Source organism: Geotrypetes seraphini, chromosome 11 (assembly GCF_902459505.1).
Source record: "Geotrypetes seraphini chromosome 11, aGeoSer1.1, whole genome shotgun sequence".
Taxonomy (NCBI): Eukaryota; Metazoa; Chordata; class Amphibia; order Gymnophiona; family Dermophiidae; genus Geotrypetes; species Geotrypetes seraphini.
The window spans coordinates 60,209,389-60,227,660 of NC_047094.1; the positions used below are offsets into that span (position 1 = coordinate 60,209,389).

The 18,272-nt window shown below is 43.9% G+C and overlaps 1 protein-coding gene across 3 annotated transcripts in view; it reads right to left on the minus strand.

The window, feature by feature from the left end:
- Nucleotides 1-18,272, minus strand: part of LOC117345779 (mitochondrial import inner membrane translocase subunit TIM16-like) — a 638,816-nt gene that overhangs the window by 589,889 nt on the left and 30,655 nt on the right. For all 3 annotated transcript variants that reach the window (XM_033914922.1, XM_033914919.1, XM_033914920.1), the window contains exon 4: nt 17,125-17,195. In XM_033914922.1, coding sequence (XP_033770813.1) covers nt 17,125-17,195 — 71 coding nt within the window. The remainder of the gene's footprint in view (nt 1-17,124; nt 17,196-18,272) is intronic.

Consider the following 18,272-nt stretch of genomic DNA (forward strand, 5'->3'; position numbering starts at 1 on the left):
CTAGATTATTGAGATCAAATGACCAACATTTATTGGACATTCCTTCACTTAAAATTATCAATACTAGGACTTCCGGTGACGTCACGACCTAAGATGGAGGGTTAGAGATTTTGCTCTGACTCTCCCTCCTCTATAGCGTCCCATTCCCGGAGCGAGCTGCTGAAACCCGACCTCGCGCAGTTGCGACAGTGCGGGGGAAGCTGGGCGCACCTCTACGATGCCGGTAAAAAAACGAGTGGAGCCCGGCAGGGCGTCGGACCGTGGCGGCGAGCAGGGGGGCCACCGCCATGTGCGAGGGACCTCGGGCCTGTCAGCGCGCGAGTCAGCGCAAGAGTCGGGGGAAAGCGTGTCGGAGGATGAGTCTGAACGTGGCGCTTCCCCGAGGCTCAGACGTGCAGGATCGGCGGCGGTGGCTGTAGCTGTAACTAAGGCTGATTTGAAACTGTGGGCTGCTGAAATTAAGGAGGAGGTGGCGGCGGTGAAAGGAAAAATTAAAGAAGCTGTGAAAGAGATCAGGCAGGACTTTGCAGACCTGCTCAGTAGAGTGGATGAAACTGAACGTCGGATGGGGGAACAAGAAGAGACGGTTCAAGGACTCACTACGCAGGTGAAGGCAGTGCAGAAAGATCTTCTGGACTGCTGTGTTCAAGTGGAAGATTTGGAGAACAGGTCCAGACGGAACAATGTCCGGATCCGGGGAGTTCCAGATACTGCTGAGTACGGAGATGCTGTGGCTGTGGTACAGGATTTTGGCCGGTTCCTACTGGCGGATGACGGGGCCTCTGAGACCACCGGTGGGGGCCTGAGAGTGGATAGGGCGCACCGAACCCTCGGTCCAAAAACTGGGGATTACCCGAGAGATATCATAGCCTGCATCCACCATTTCCCTGATAAGGATCGATTGGTGAAGAAAGCTAGAGAATTGGGTGTTATTCCCTGGAAGAATCTGAGAGTGGAAATATTTCAGGATCTGTCGAGCATCACTTTGCAGAAGCGGAGAGAGTTTCGTCCGCTGTTGGAGGTGTTGAAGCAACACAGCCTGCGCTACCGCTGGCTGTTCCCTTTTGGCCTATTGGTCACTATTAATGGTGTGCATAAGCGAGTGTCAACAGTGGCGGAGCTGCAGGCGCTGCTCCTGAAGGAGGGCCTGGTGAAGATGGGCGACTCCGTGCTGAGCAACGTACCTGCGCAGAAGTTGGAGAGGTATCAGTGGAAGGCGGTGCCCCAGAGAAGGAGAGGACGACAGCGTGGACGGCAGGAGGGGGAGGTGGCTGAGCTGAGTGCAGCCGCGGTTCCTGACACCTGACTGGTGAACTGAGGGGGCTAATTCTCATGGCTCCAGTGGTATGGACCTTGATCATGACCCAATGGGGACTGTGAGCATGTTCTTGGGACTGTATGAATCGGAGTCGGGGAGGTGATTGGTGGGAGGTTCTGGGGTGTGAGGGGTTTGGATGTGGGGACGGGATGGATTAATAAGGTGACATGAGGGGGGGTGTTGTCACTTGAAGTCTTGGAGGTAGTGGGGAGAGTGGGTGCGAGGGTGGGGTGGGGAGGGGGGAGGGGAAGAATGGGGAGGGGGGGAAGGGGGGAGAGCTGGAGGGAAGGGGAGGGGGGGGGCATGGTGTCTGGAAGGGGAAGGTGGGTGAAACAGGAGGGAGGTGGGTGTGTGTTCTTAATCAAAAATGGGGGGGGATAATGTACTAAGAGTGGGCAGTCTGAATGTGAAGGGGCTTAACATGCCGCGTAAACGGCAACTGCTGTTGAAAGAAGTTAAGCGCCTATGTTTTGATATTTGTTTTGTTCAAGAAACTCATTTTGTGAAAGCTGGGGAAAAACTTGTACAGTTTCGGGACTATCCTCTGAGGGTTTGGGCTTCTAACAGGGTGGAGCGGAAAAAAGCGGGGGTGGGGATTTTGTTTTCTCACAGGCTGAAGGTAGTTCCCGATAGGGTATGGAGGGATGAGGGTGGGAGGTGGCTCATATGGACTGGGACTATTGATGGAACCCGGGTAACGTTGGTCAATTTGTATGCACCAAACTCTCAACAGGGCCACTTCTTTGATCTTCTATTGGCTAGGATTTTGTCGGTTAAGGTGGGGCACTTGGTAGTGGGGGGAGATTTTAATTTGGTTCTCAATCCAGCCTGGGATTCCACGGGTAAGGGGGGAGATAGACTTAAGAGTGATAGAAAATGTCTGAAGAGATTTCTGGAAGTCCTTAATGTGGAGGATGGGTGGCGGGTGCAACATTGGATGGGTAGGGATTACACGTTTTATTCTCCAGTACATGAGGTCTACACTCGCATAGATATGATATGTGTGGATAAAGGGTGGGGGGATAAAGTGAAAGAGACCAAGATTGATACCATAGGTTGGTCGGACCATGCCCCGCTTTGGATGGATCTATGTTGGGGTGGGCCAAGGGGAGGGGATACGTACTGGAGGTTGAATGATAGCCTGTTGAGAGATCCAAACGTAGTGCATAAGTTAGAAACGGGGATATCTGATTTCCTGGAGTTCAATAGTGTGGATCAGTTCTCCCCCATGACAATCTGGGAGAGTTTGAAAGGAGTGTTGCGAGGGGAACTGATATCTATTGCAGCTTATAAGAAAAAGTCCCGACAGAGGGAGGAATTGAAGCTACGGGCAACGCTCCGCACTTTGGTGGACCAACATAAGAGGGGACAGGGGGGCCCGTTGTTAAAGCTCCAACTTCAGGAAACCCGAATGGCTCTTGGGAAGTTGGAGGATGAGGGGATTAAATTTAATCTGGAGAAATTGAAGCTTAAATATTTTGAAACAGGAAACAGAGCCAGTAAACTTTTGGCTCACAGGGTCAAAACGCAGCAATCTAGGAGTAATATTCTGGCTATTAAGGAGCATGATGGCACAGTGCTTACTGACGATATAAGTATACAGAAACGGTTTCAGGAATTCTATCAGGAGCTATATACACCAGAGCTTAAAGGCTCTGTGGAAGAGAGCCAAGCCTATTTAAGGGATTTGGGGTTACCCACCTTGTCCAGCTCGGATGCACTGGGGTTGGAGGGGGATATCACGGTGGATGAGGTACTTCGAGTTATTAGACATTTGAAGCCGGGAAAGTCCCCAGGATTGGATGGGTTTACAGGGCTATTTTATAAGAAACTTTCCCCTCTAGTTGCACCTTTGTTAACTAGACTGTTTAATTCCCTGCACGAGGGGGAATGTTTACCTTTTTATATGCGGTTGGCGGGGATTACGATCCTTCCTAAGCCTGGGAAAGATGAGTCCTTGTGTGGTAGCTATCGCCCTATCTCCCTCTTGGGTATTGATACTAAAATCCTAGCTCGTATCCTGGCTGATAGGATGGCGGCTCATATGCCGGACCTGATCCACCCAGATCAGGTGGGGTTTATTGGGGGGCGTCAGGCGGCTGATGGTATACGGCGGGTGCTGAATCTGGTGTGGGAAGCCCGAAGATCGGGGTCTCCCTGGGTGGCGGTAGCAGTGGATGCCGAAAAGGCGTTCGACCGAGTAGAATGGACGTTTATGGAGGCTGTCCTACGCCAGATGGGTTTTGGGCAGCGATTTATCTCGTGGATCCTCACGCTGTATCATAACCCGATGGCTTGTGTCAAAGTTAATGGGGTCTATTCCAAACCCTTTGAGTTATATCGAGGGACGAGACAGGGGTGCCCGCTTTCACCACTGTTGTTTGCTTTGGTGATTGAGCCTTTAGCTCAACGCATACGTTTATCTAGGCTAGTGAAGGGGGTGCAGGTGCAGGGGGTTGAGCATAAATTGTCCCTCTTTGCAGACGATATCTTGGCCATAGTGGAGGGGTCAGAGAGCTCGCTTTTGGCGTTGAAGGATTTGATGCAAGTGTATGGACGGATTTCTGGCTTTAAAGCTAATCTGTCTAAGACAGAGATCTTGAACATCTCAGTGCCAGCGGTGGAGGCCCTGGTACTGCAGCGTAGGGTTCCCTTTCGCTGGGTGAGGGGCCCAATCAAGTACTTGGGGATATGGCTGGGGGCGGACTGGGAGGACCTGTTCCGCCTTAATTACCCTCCTTTAGGAGTGGCACTACAACGGGACCTGGACAGATGGGATCATTTGTATTTGTCTTGGATGGGCAGAATGGAGTACTCCGCATGATGGTTTTGCCCAAATTTCTTTATCTTTTTCAGGTGTTACCTGTAGAAGTACCCAAAGCATACTTTGTGCGTTGGAATAAAGCTCTTTTACACTTTATATGGGGGGGTAGGCGCCCCAGAGTGGCGCGATATGCCATGTTCAAATTTAAAGAGGAGGGTGGAATGGGAATACCTAACCTGGAACAGTACTATAGGGCAGCACAACTTAGGGCGGTGGTGGAGTGGCATGCGACCCCAGCTAAAATGTGGGTTCTAGTGGAACAGGGTCTCCTGGGGATGCCTAGGGGCATTCGAGCTTTGTCATACTTACCATGGGTGGGGTTAAGGGACAGGGAGATTGCTTCTATTCCTAATCCTTTTATACAATGGACGCTAAGGATTTGGAATGGGGCTGGTAGGAAATTGGTGGGTGGACAGCGGAGATTACATCTTATGCCCATTCGGTATGCGGAGGATTTCACCCCGGGTAGGGAAGGGGGAGTCTTTTGCAGATGGGAGCGACGGGGGTTGCGTTGTTTTGGCCAGCTATTGGAGGGGGAGCGTATTCGTGAGTTTCCTGAGGTTCGGGCCTCCTTCAATCTAGAGCAGAGTGATGTGTTCCCTTACCTCCAGGTGAAGGATTATGTTATGCGTTGTAAAGTGAGAGACTTATCCGCTTATAAGCGTTCCGGGTTTGAGTTATTACTGGGGGACTCGGTGAGTCGAGGATGCATTTCCAATTTATATAGATTGCTGCATGCAGACCCTGACCAAAAAACTACGTATATGAGGGCGTGGGAGGAGGATTTGGGGCACACATATTCGAGGGAGGAATGGGAACAAATTGCATTACGCATACATCATGTAGCGGTAGCCCCGCAATTGGTTGAAAATGCACTTAAACTTTTGGTGCGATGGTATGTCACCCCTGTGGTGATTGCAAAGATGAGTGCATCCAATACAGGGGAGTGCTGGAGGGGATGTGGTCTGAGGGGTACATTTTTTCATATGTGGTGGGACTGCCCCCGTGTTGGGGACTATTGGACCCAGGTGTTCCAATATGTGGGGAGTTTGTTACAATGTCCATTCCCATGTGGAGCAGCAACAGCTTTGTTGGGGATTATTCCGGGGACTGTGGAGGCCACACAGGATAAGCTGGCAAGACTGGCTTTTACGTCTGCCAGAATGGTGCTAGCGTCCCTGTGGAAGAGCACTACAGTTCCAACGGTGGAGATGATGAGAGTGAAATTGAGCTGGGTCTGTGAAAAGTTTAGGCTTTCCGCTTTACTTACCCGCCAACGGCAACAATTTGAGGACCTGTGGGGACGATTTCTAGAGGTGGAGGGGGACCTTGCGGTTCAGGATCAGGCATTGGAGACTTAGATGGGGTAATCCCACTGTGAGTTCTATTATATTTCCTTTGAAGCTTTGGACTATATTCAACTTCTTCTTCCTTTTTCATGCTATCTCCTGGGTGGGGGGGGGGTGTTGTAGGAGTATAGGAAGTAGGGTACTTTAGGAGGATTGGGGGGGGGAGGAGGGAGGGGGTTGGGGGGGGAGGGACGGGGGGAGACTTGATATACTGTTTTCATTGTATTCTTGATGTTGATGATATGTTATACTATGTACTTGTAGTACTTGTGAGCACAGTGTTTAAATAAAGAATTTCAAAAAAAAAATTATCAATACTAGATGTCAATTTATCTTTACTATTACGGCGCCTCAGACTTGGAATTCACTCCCACTTTACTTAAGAGAGGAAAAAAACTTGAAAAAGTTTAAGAGCAAACTTAAGAGTTTTCTTTTTAAAGATGCATTCAATATTTAATTGATTTGCCTACTGCTCTTTGTTTATTTTTAAACCTTCAATTCAGTTTTTGTCTTTCCCTTCCTGTTGTGCTTAACCTCTAATTGTTGACTCTTACATTACTTAGATTGTATTTCTTTCCTTGCCTTATCTATTGTTTCATTGTGTTCATAAATGAGATTTTTTATTATGTTTTGCAAACTTAGTCCCTTGTTAGTTATGTATGTTTATTTTATGTAGATTTTAACTATGTACTTTGCTCATTTGTACATCGCTTAGAATTTGGAATAGGCGATTAAAATTGTAAATAAACTTGAAACTTGGTTACAAAAGAATATAAGAACAGCCTTACTGGGTCAGACCAATGGTCCATAAAGCCCAGTAGCCCGTTCTCACGGTGGTCAATCCCTGGCTAAAACCCAAAGAGTAGCAACATTCCATGTTACCAATCCATGTCTTTCTCAATAATAGACTATACTTTTTCTCCAGGAAACTGTTAATACAAAAGATTGATATTAATAAAGGCTACCTATAAGTGAAGTAGATCCTGATCTCTAATTTGGGAATTTGGGGGAAGGGTGGGTCTTTTTAAAAAATGTTAAAATTGGAGGGGTTTTTTTTTTTAGCTGATATAACAGAAAATAGGAATTTTACAGGGGAGAGGGTTTGCTTAAGCAGTTTTGTTTGTGCAATGTTACAGTACAATAATTTTAGGCTGGTTTATTGAATTGTATCCCAGTACCTTTGCTGTTTCAATAAAGATAGTCTTTAAATTTTATTTTTTTTTAAAGGTAGGCCATGAGGTTTTACAAAATAATGGACACCCTGGTCAAGTCACTTAATCCCCCCCCATTGCCCCAGGTACATTAGATAGACTGTGAGCCCAATGGAACAGACAGGGAACAATGCTTGAGTACCTGAATACATTCATGTAAACTATTCTGTGATCCCTTGGAAGAATGGAATAAAAAAATTAAATAAATAAAATGTTGAGGACATGGGTACATTGTTATGAGTAGGAGATAACACAAACAGTTTCTGGCATGAGACAGTCATATACATCAGATTATCATGTTGGAGGGAGATGCAATAATGAGGCAATACAAAGTGCAGGGATGGGTATTATTGCTAAACAAGGAAAAATATCTCCATTTGTTTCCAGCATATTTTCAAACTTTTGCACTGAACTTTTATTTGGTTTTAAGAAAAATGTTTTAATGTACCTTAGAATGTACAAATGCACATTAAATCTCAAAATGTTAATGTGTACTAGCAAATTGCATGCTTCCTAACAAATGTGCATCACTAATGGATATCATCATACAATAACGACATCATGGGATTGTTGAGATACAAATTCAGCCACTGATGCCGCATCAGAGCAGAGTGAGCTCTGGTTGCACAATTTTCAACCAGAATCAGGAAAATGGCAGCAGCTAAAGCCAGTAGTTGAGGAGGTACTGTAAATACATACAGGTACAGGATCCTTTATTCAAAATCCTTGGGACCAGGCATATTTCGTTATTTGGAATTTTGCAGATTTTGGAATGGCAATGTTAAGTCAGAAAAAGACAGACCATAGAATTGCCACCAGACTTCTTTACTTCAAAATAAAGCAAATATTAAACACGTCAAGCACTTCAAACACAAACATGTTCCAAACTATAGGACTGGAGTAATACATTCAAGCGTAAATGAAGTGTCAAATTTTGGTTTTCGGAATTTCAGATAAAGGATCTTGTACCTGTACTGATTTTGGTTTGCCTGCTTCTTTCTGCTTTATTCAAATTAATGTGGTTTTGCCAGTCTATACTGGAGTAGTCATTAAATATATCAAAACATATAATTTCATGACCGCATTCCTGGAGCTATTTATTCTACTTTCCAATGTGTGGATAGCCAGTCAGGAACCATGATCCACCCTGTTTACATATGACCCACAAGCAGTCACAATCTATCTGCAAGTATAAGTGGCATTATCAAGACCTCACAATCTATCTGCAAGTAAAAGTGGCATTATCAAGGCCTCTGGATCCTGCCTTCACTTTTTCCCCACCCAAATTCTAGCAACCCCTCATACCTGGCCTGTTATTACAGTTACTACTGGGAGATCTCATACCTTTATTCTTATCTGGCTCAACACCTACTTGACATTCTGCTCTTTCACTGGCCTCTAAGGACCAGATTCAGTATATAGCTCCCACATATGAGCACCCCAAAAAAACTTTGCAAGATTTCCAGTGGAACCATGTTCTGTGCAGCTCTGATATACCTCACACAGAGCGGCAATATTTGGTACTTTTGACTGGCCCAAATGTCCTTAAAAGTTGCTAGAATACCTTCAGAACATCAGTGCTCCTCTTTAGGTTAGGTCTCATGCTGAATGGTAGCTAAGCCACCAAGAAAGAAGCACGAGAGGGGGAAGCTGACAGAGGCAAAGACGACAAATCGTTTGGCTCCCGCGTCTCCCCTGACCCCCAGTTCAGCATAAGTCGCAGAGGTAGTTCAGGTTGCTTTAGAAACTACAATAGATGACAGACTGCAACGAATCCTGGATAAATTGGACACTATGGACCAATGATTTGCAACAGATAATGAAGACACTATTTACCATCTCACTCAGGAGCAAGGGCAATTTAAATATCAATTAGCTGATTTACATGCTAAACTTGAAGACTTTGAAAACAGGTCTAGGTGCAACAACAAAAGACTGGCTGGCCTCCCAGAGACTGTGCCTGATAGAAATCTTCAAAGCTTTCTGGAAAATTGAATCTCCACTACTCTCCACTTAAAGGATATGGCCAGGCCTTTGAGGATCGAGAGGGCCCATAGGTTAGGTCAAAAATGGGACCCCACTAAAAGACCGAGAGTAGTAATTTTTGAAATTTTGCAAGGGCTGCGGCATGGGAAGAGCTTGCAGTATGAAAATAAAGTAGTTGCGTGTTTCCAGGATTACTCTACATGGGTCTCGCAAGCACGACACAGATTCTCAATCTTGTACTCTCTTTTGATACGTCAGATATGGTTTGCACTATTATACCCAGCCAAACTTAGAATCATACTTGGTAGGTCAGCACATTATTTTGAGTCGGCAGAGGAGGCGACTAAATTTGTGGAGGACAATATACTATCTCTGCCGGTGCCATAGGAGAGAGCAAGAGCACAGCTGACATCATGTTGGAGTGATTACACAGCAGTTTTTGTAGACAATCTATACCAGCATTTCCCCTGAGGTTCTGTTGGAAATCCAGGGCCCCTAAATGATAACTGTTATTTTTTATTTTTTTTTTAATATATAGTAAAGACTTTCTTGCAGGCACATTTTGCAATATCATAATATAGGTAGACTGGATAGCTGGAAGATAAATGGTTGTGAGTATGAATATCTAGATGGGTAGGTGGATGGATGTGTGCAAGAATGTGTGGCACTTATATGGTATAAAAAATAAATAGAGACAGGGAGGCTGTTAAATAAATCTATATCAACATAACACAACCTCAAAAATATAGGATAACAAGTCTAAGTGTTACTCTCAAGGGAGAAAAGACCTCAGTGTCTAATAGGGAAAATCAAAGCAACCCATATAGACAGGCTAGTTGCAAATATCACTTGCAGCCAGCAGACACATCCTCGGTCAAAAACTCCCAAAAAGTTGAGGACACAATTTCACAGTGAATTTCAAGTCTTAATTCTAAGTTTCAAAAAGTTTTCAAAAAAAACACTTATCTGAAAATTGTTGTCTTCTCAATCAAATTGCAAACACAAGAACGTTAAATTATACAGATAAGTGTTTTTTTGAAAACTTTTTGAAACTTAGAATTAAGACTGTTGAAATTCACTGTGAAATTGTGTCCTCAACTTTTTGGGAGTTTTTGACCGAGGATGTGTCTGCTGGCTGCAAGTGATACTTATATGGTATATACATGTGTGTCATTGTAGACACCAGTATAGGAATGTATAAGCCTTATTAATCTAATCTAATCTTTGATTTTTTTTTTTTACCGATTCGTCCCAACAGAAGGGTTCGTCCCAACAGGAGGGCTTGACTTGGTTAACAAAATATTAATTAAATTATACAGGAGATTAGAGCAAAAACTATATCTTTACATGGATCAGCCCAAATAATCAACTACCAATTCTATCTGGCTGTTAGAAGAAGGTATTATATTATATTGTATATCTCTTTCCAGGGCAAGTTGTTAAGAAAGGGGGATGGGAATGAAGATAATACTGGGAGGCTCGGGATGAGTTTTTTTGGAAAACAGATAAGGGTCATGTATCAGGGTAATCTGGAGACCTGGGGGAGTGATGGATGGGATGCCTGCTGGGTCACAACAGATAGTAGAATGTTCTTTGAGATATAGACAAAGCGATTACCATGCAACATCGTCCTCTTGACACTCCAGACATTCCATAGAACCTATAAATGCAGTCCCCTAGACAACTGTCCCACCTATCTGCTTGCAACCGCGCCCAAGGAAATCATCATCTGGATCACCGAACTTCTCAATACCTCCCTAAACTAAGGTCAATTAACAGAAAAAATGGGAAAAATAGCACTTACTCCTATACCAAAAAATCCAAAGGCAGATCTCTTCATGACCTCCAACTACAGACTCATTGCTGACATACCTATTCTAACAAAAATCATTGAGATCCATGTAAACAACTTGCAATCTACATCAAACAACATTCATATCTCCACCCAACCCAATTCGGATTCCATCAACAACACAGCACTGAACTTCATCCTCACTTTAATCACAAAAACCAAACAACTACTCAGTACAGGACGCAGGCAATACTCCTACAATTTGACATTTCAGCTGCCTTTGACTCCATGGATCATCACATTCTATTAACAAAACTGTCAGAAATTGGTATAATTGGAACAGTGCTAAAATGGTTCTCCGACTTACTACAAAACAGAGAATACATTGTTAAAAAGAATGAAGAGATCTCCAAACCCTGGAAGGCCTTCTGTGGGGTGCCTCAAGGTTCTTCACTTTCCCCCATCCTGTTTAACCTTTTCATGAGTTCCCTCGGAAACATCAAATTCGATGATGAAAGCATAATGTACTACGCAGATGACATTCTGCTCCTCATCCCTACAAACAACAACCAGTCAGATGTCACCAACAAAGTATCAACCAATATTGAAAGAATCCAAAATTAGGCAACTATCAACAAGCTAAAACTAAACCAAACCAAACCCAAAATCTTATTCTTCCACACAGCCCAACAGACAGCACCGACAAGCATCACTCTCCAAACGAGCCACACCCTCACAGTCGATAAAACCTCCAAAATCCTAGGCTGCATTCTTGACTCCACACTAACCATGGAAGCCCAAATCTCTAATATTCAGAAAAAGTTCCTCTTCACCATGAGGCAACTAAGACTCATCAGGCCGTACTTTCATCAACATCACTTTGCTCCGATTGTAGAGTTGATGATCCTAACACAGCTGGACTACTGCAACTCTGCCTACATGGGTATCAACAGCGCACTGACCCACAAAATGCAACTCATACAAAACACAGCTGTAAGACTAATTTTCAACCTGAAAAAATACGACTCGATATCAGCCTTCATCAGGCAACTACACTGGCTACCCATCCCATCACAAATAAAATTTAAAACTTCATGCATCATATACCAAATAATTCACAGAAACTCAGCAGTTCCACTCATCCAACTCTTCTCAAAAGCATGATCTTCCTCCCACAGAACCCTTAACAGGATACTATTGAACCTCCCTTCAACAAAGAATCTCCAATACAAGCAAATCTTTCACTCCATGCTCACCTTCCTTGGAGTGAAAACCTGGAATGACCTCGCTGAAACAACCAGAACAGAACCCAACTACACCACATTTTGGAAAAAACTGAAAACCAGCCTCCTTGAAACTTAAACTTCTCAGATCTTCCCTTTCCCAATGTTTCCCCTTTTCTCCTTCCCTACTCTCTTCACTCCTCTCTCTTCGTAAGTCGCCTTGAGCCTGCTTAGGTATGTGCGAAGCAGAAATAGAAGATTAGATTAGATCATCCTTTAACAAGTTTTTCTGGTGATTAATTTGACATCTTGGATTGTAGGGGGAATAAGCTCCCCAGTTAAGCAGTACAAAATCTTACAGCTGTTAAATCGTAGACAGACAACAATTGTCATTTTGCAAGAGACGTACCTAGATTCATCTGAACATGCTAAATTATGCAAATGGTAGGTGGGCATCTTTTACGAGGCCCCTGCTCAACAGAAAAAAGCAGGGGTTATTATTCTACTGAGGCAAGGAATACAAATAACTACTAATAAGATAATAAAGGATCCCATGTGGAGATATGTTATTTATGTTATTGTATCAGCTACAATAAACAATAAGCTGCTTCTCAGCTCTGGGGATATTCCTACACTGCTAGGGGGAGTTTTCAATGAAGTACATGATCCGACATTAGACAGGTGAACCTCAGTAGTTAGGGAATCTGCAAAACTATTGGACATGGTGGATGTGTGGAGGGTGTTATACCTGTTAGAAAGAGATTACCATCTATCGAGGGCACACTATGTCCATATAGATTATATTCTACAAGAGGTCTTTTATCAGAGGTTACTGGAACGACGATTGAATCCATAGAAATCTTAGATCATGCTTGGGTGGATTTACAATGGAATTGGGGAAATGTAGTAAAAGAAGGCTGCTGCTGGAGATTTCCATTGCACCTGTATAGAGACAGCTGCTTTTTAGATTATTTATTGAATAAGTGACATGACTATCAGGAACATCAAGATGACCCCATTCTTTTTTTGGAAGCAACGAAGGCTGTGCTACGGGGGGGAGATCATAGCATATACAGCTTTTCAGAAAAAGGCATGCCATCAAAGCATAAGGTGACTTTTTTGAGACACCAATACGAGAAATCTCATAATTTAGTCATCAAATCTCAATTGCTGGAAACGCAACAGGTTTAAATTAGTTACTCCACTAGAGGACAAAGAGAACAATGTCCTACACCAGCTATAGGTTTGCAAATAAAAGTAGTAGGTTGTTGGTTCGTTTAGTGAAAACAACAATCCAGCTCCACTTTAGAGCCACTATGAGAGATGTGCTGGGCAGACTGTCTCATAAAAACATTTAAATCAACTCTATTTTGAGGTCTTTTTTTTTTTTTTGCTACTTCAGAGGAAGATACACTGAAGGGAGAGGTATACTTATCTAGTATATAGTTGCTAAAACTGTCAGATTCATATGCTGTTAAACTAGAAACTCCAATCTCAGCTGGTGGAAGTTGAATGGGCAATTCAGCAATGACCTTTGGGGAAGTCACCTGGCCCGGATAGCTTTCGGAGCAATTATATAAATTATTGCGAGATGAAATATTCCCAGTTTTGGCAACTATCTTCAATTTGGGAGTAGCAAAAGTTTTTTTGCCTAGATACCTCAGTAAGGTACAGGTAATTGTTCTTCTGAAACCGGGGAGGTCTCCGGAGCAACTGTAATCCTATAGGCCTATATTATTGCTCAATTTTGAGACTAAGTTATTGAAACAGGAAATAATCTAAGGGAGCCAGTTCAAAACTGTAGGGTGGATGGTTCAGCTGCTGAAGCCCACATTCTCAGATGACAACCTGTGATTATTGAGATATGTGCATCGGCGCCTGCTATGAGTTTTCCTCATCTTTTTTCCTTGATGGACTCCCAAAAAGCAATCATTGTGTTGGTGTAACTCTCCATGGTTATGGTTGTCTTGTGTGGCATGAACTCCAGAAACAAAAGTCCTTCAACATCCCAGAAAACAGTTGGCAAGACTTTGCCTGTAGATTTTTCTGTCTTAAACTTTTTTGTGGTGGGGGATGACTTGTGCTTCCACTGCATTGACTCCATTTTGGACTCAGGATTTCTGTGATCGACCCAAGTCTCATCTCCAGTCACCAAATAATTTAAAAAAAAAAATATTCACTTGGTCTTCATGGAGTATCTCCAAGTTCTCCTGACAGCACTGGAGCCTCTTGACTTTCTGATATAGCATCAGCATTCTTGGAACCCATCTTGGACTAAACTTGGACATGCCCAACTTTTCATAAATTATTTTCCAAACTGTAAGTGTCAAGATGCCCATTTCTTCAGCTATTCAGGAAACCTTAATTCATCTGTCTGTCAAAATTAAATCCTCAACTTTCTTGCACATTTCTGTGAGTGTGAGGGTCATCTTCAATGGACTTGTTATCCCACTTATACTGCTTGCTCCAAAATTTTACTTTGTAGGATGATAGGGCAGACTCATCAAAAACTGCAGTCATGCGTTTGGCTTTTTCACTGAATGGTGACATTTTCAATTTTATCACTGAACGGTGCTCTAAAATCTAGCAGTTTCCTACTTGATTTGCACAAGGACTCTCCTGACATCCTGTCTCTTGGAATGTTAGATTTGCACTGGGCCGCAACTGTGCATGAGTAACCTTGAGACATCACAACATGCAAGACTTATTTCAAAATGTTTGCTACTTTCTTTCATACTCAGGTAGATAAGTTATTGAACACTCCTCGTACATACTGCTGTTTTAATGGGAAGGGTTAATACTTTTTAATCAACAAAATTTTCAGCACCAGCCCCCATGACATTCTTCCAGAGCTTATTATAAAATTTGTATTGGAGTTTGTTTCCAGTTTACAATAAATTTATCCAACCCCTTCTCTTCTCTCCCTCCCCTGACTCATCCTTCAGTTGCTCAATCCAGATAAAATATTAGCTTAACTTGCATACTCTTTTAACTAGGTTTCCTATCCTTTATAATAGTTCTCTATTCCATATAAGACCTCCATCATTTCCTCAATCTGCTCTCACAATGATTCTTGTATGCAGCAATCTCACTCCTTCAAAAAACACCCTCCAACTGATATATAATTTTGTTCATGTCACTTCACAACTTTGTTAACAATTTTGTTCCAGCACTTCACAACTTTTAACCTTGTCACCTCCAGAAATATTCCATATTCCGGCCAGGGGGGTCGCGGGTCGGCTAGGGGGGCGGTCGTTGGGGGGAGGGGGGTTTGCGTCGAGGGCAGGAGGGCCTGGGATCCCTCCTGCCCGTAATGTAGTGCGGGATGGGGGTAGGGGGTCGCCGTGGCCAGGAGGGATTGGGCTCCCTCCTGGCCCGATATTGTCGGGGAGTTGGGGAGTCGGCGGGGCAAGAGGGCTTGGGCTCCCTTTTGCCCCGATCGTGTCGGGGGGGGGGGGGGGCAAGAGGGCTTGAGCTCCCTTTTGCCCCGATCGTGTCGGGGGTGCCGCGGTTGGCTGGGGCAAGAGGGCTTGAGCTCCCTCTTGCCCCGATCGTGTCGGGGAGTCGGCGGGGCAAGAGGGCTTGACGTTAGAGAAAGGGCGAATCGCTGGAAGAGGAAGCAGCGCAGGCGCAGGGCTCACGGAAGGGCCGGGACCGCCAAGAGAAAGCTGCAGGACACCGGTAGGAGCTTCTACATGATGGGGGGGGGTCGGGAGGCTGTGGGGGTGCGAACGGTCCTTCGGGGAGGGGGTGCAAGCGGTCCTGCGGGGTGGGGGTGAATCGGACGTCGGGGGGGTGGAGGCATCAGGCTTTCAGGGTGGGGACAGGACTTCAAGGGGGAGAGGAGAATCGGGGTGGCCAGAGGAGAGTCGGGGCGGGCTAAAGGAGAGTCGGGCGGCGACGGGAGAGTCGGGCAGCATGCGCGGTATACGGGTGTGCGCGGTATATAAAAATTTCTGTACATAAATTTGTGTTTTCCGCGCGCTATACCCATGTGCGCGTTTTACACGGGTGCGCGTTATCTACGTGAAAATACGGTAATAGGTACAGCTACAATTTCATCTCCACTGTTCTTGCTATGATGTCCTCTCTAAGACGCATCATCTTCCTCCACATGTCTTGTATCTTGGGACACCTCCACCACATATGCTAAATCCCTATACTGTTCACACCCCTGCAACAATTCTGACTTCTTCTACTTCTCTTTCTATGAAACCTCACTGGAGTCAGTTTAATGTGTTTTAAGCAATCAAAATCAAGGCTCAAGAGTTAATTACTTTTAACATATGTGCACACTGACCAAATAGCATGTAATTGTTTTGAACATATCAATTCCTAGGGGCTCAAGGGATGCATGGGAAAGCAGCTCCAAACATTTCACAAATAGCAATCATGAAAGTTACAAAAGGACCCGGCTTCCTCAGGGCAGGATCAAAGCATAGGTAAACTAGGTACCTGTCTAGAGCCTGAACTTAGAAGGCCATTTCAGCTGTTCCAATTCAGTTACTCCAAAGGCAGAATTTTGCCCTAATAAATCAGCTGTTGACAGAAAAATGGATGGAGGTGGGGTGGGGAGTAAGATGGGAGCCAGAGACACTCCCACCTACAGAAGTCTCTCTATTCTTACTATTTGGGTGTTTCTGCTTTAAGGTACTTTTCGGCCTAGCCTCCAGATATATAACCGACCTTTTCTCTTTCTCAACCAATCGACTTAAGAGAAGCTCAAACTTGAATTTTGTTTCTCCACCGGTTAAAGGATGTAAATTTAAAAGACATCATCATCTCTTCTCATATCAGGCAGCATTATGGATAAAGATCTGAAACAATCACTCATGCTTGCGAATACTTATGGGGAATTTAGGAGACACCTAAAAACATATTTGTTCCTAAAGTACTTAGGTAGCTGCATTGCACAATCTTTCCCCACAATAACTGACCGCTAAACCTTAACTCTTAGTACTACTCATACTGTAACATTTTTTAATCATTGTAAACCGCATAGAATTTCACGGTCCTGCGGTATATAAACTGTTATTATTATTGTTATCTTCTGTGCATTGTCTTACAATCAACAGGAAGGGTAGTAAGAAGCACTCTTTACCTACTATACTTCATACAGGGCCCTTTATTTGTAGGTGTTTAAAAATCTATTTGTATTATGATTAGGGTACACTAGATACTTAATCATGCCCTGAGATTCTTGTTGACACATCTTGGAAAGCACTAAGCATCTCTCAGTGTAGACACTATCCTAGTCAATCATTTTAAATCCGTTTAGCTTGCATGCACCAATTTGCAAATAGAAGTGAAGACAGGGGCATAGGAAAATGAAATATAGAGATCCAAGCCAAGTTTTACAGTTTTAACGCTTCTCTATACCCTCCCACCAGAAATCAGTTGTCATTCCTGTTGGTTCCTCACCGTTTCATCCGCTGAACAAGTGGCCAGCAGGAAGTCATCAAATGGGGAGAAATCGAAATCCGTCACCAGATCTACAAAAGAAAAAAAAATTCCCTTTAATTTAGGATTGTGCAGGTACCTACCTGACCTGTAAAGGAAAAGGAACAAGGGGAACCTCTCCAGGACACTAAAAACCTTCCAATCCTCCAACACTGGGCTGCTGCTGTTTTGTTATCCTTTAACACAAAAGTAAACGAGGGTGGAAAATCCAAAGATAATCATAAATAAGGAAATAGTAGGTCTTCATTTCACTATCGGACATTTGAGAGATCCTAAAGCAGCTTTTAACATGGAGGCTGAAATGCAGAGGGTGATCAAATCATACAGGAGCAGTGAAATATCTTTTAGGTTTGAGAGGCCAAACAAACCTATCTTAGGCCCCAACCCGCCTTATTGCTGCTTGGGCAAAATATTAAAGGTACCACAACCCCAGTGCCCCCTCTATTCTGCTGCCTATGACCTCACTAACGCCACCATATCATCCACATGAGATTGTGGGTTCGAACACCATGCTGCTCCTTGTGACCCTGGGCCAATCACTTAATCCTTCATTGCTCCAGGTACATTAAATAGATTGAGAGTCCACTGGGACATATAAGGAAAATGCTTGAAGTACCTGTATGTAAATCACTTTGAGCATGGTTGTAAAACTACAAAAAGGTGGTATACAAGTCCCAATCTCTTTCCATGTCTACCTCCATGTTAAGAACGGTCTTAGAATCCCACAATCAAGGGCCTAAATAAAAAAGAAGACATCAAGCCTGCTGGGGCCTCACAGCCTGAACAGAAATCCTTCATGGGAAGCAGGACACATTCTCAAACCCATTTTGCTGACCATACTGTCAGGCATAACATGAGTTACAAAATAAATTGCTCTGCCTCCCCTTCTTCCTTTCCACTGCAATGCCTTGTGGAAAATTAAGCTTAGGCAGAAACAGAAAATTAACTTAGGCAGAAAAAAATTCAAGTATTTCCTGCTAAATTCATAGCAAGATAACTGGCAGCATAGGAGTCAACTTCTCAAATCATTGGGGGTGCTCAACTCATCACACATTCTATACGGAACCACCTAGTCTGGACTGCAGTTATGCACCTAAATCACCTCTTCT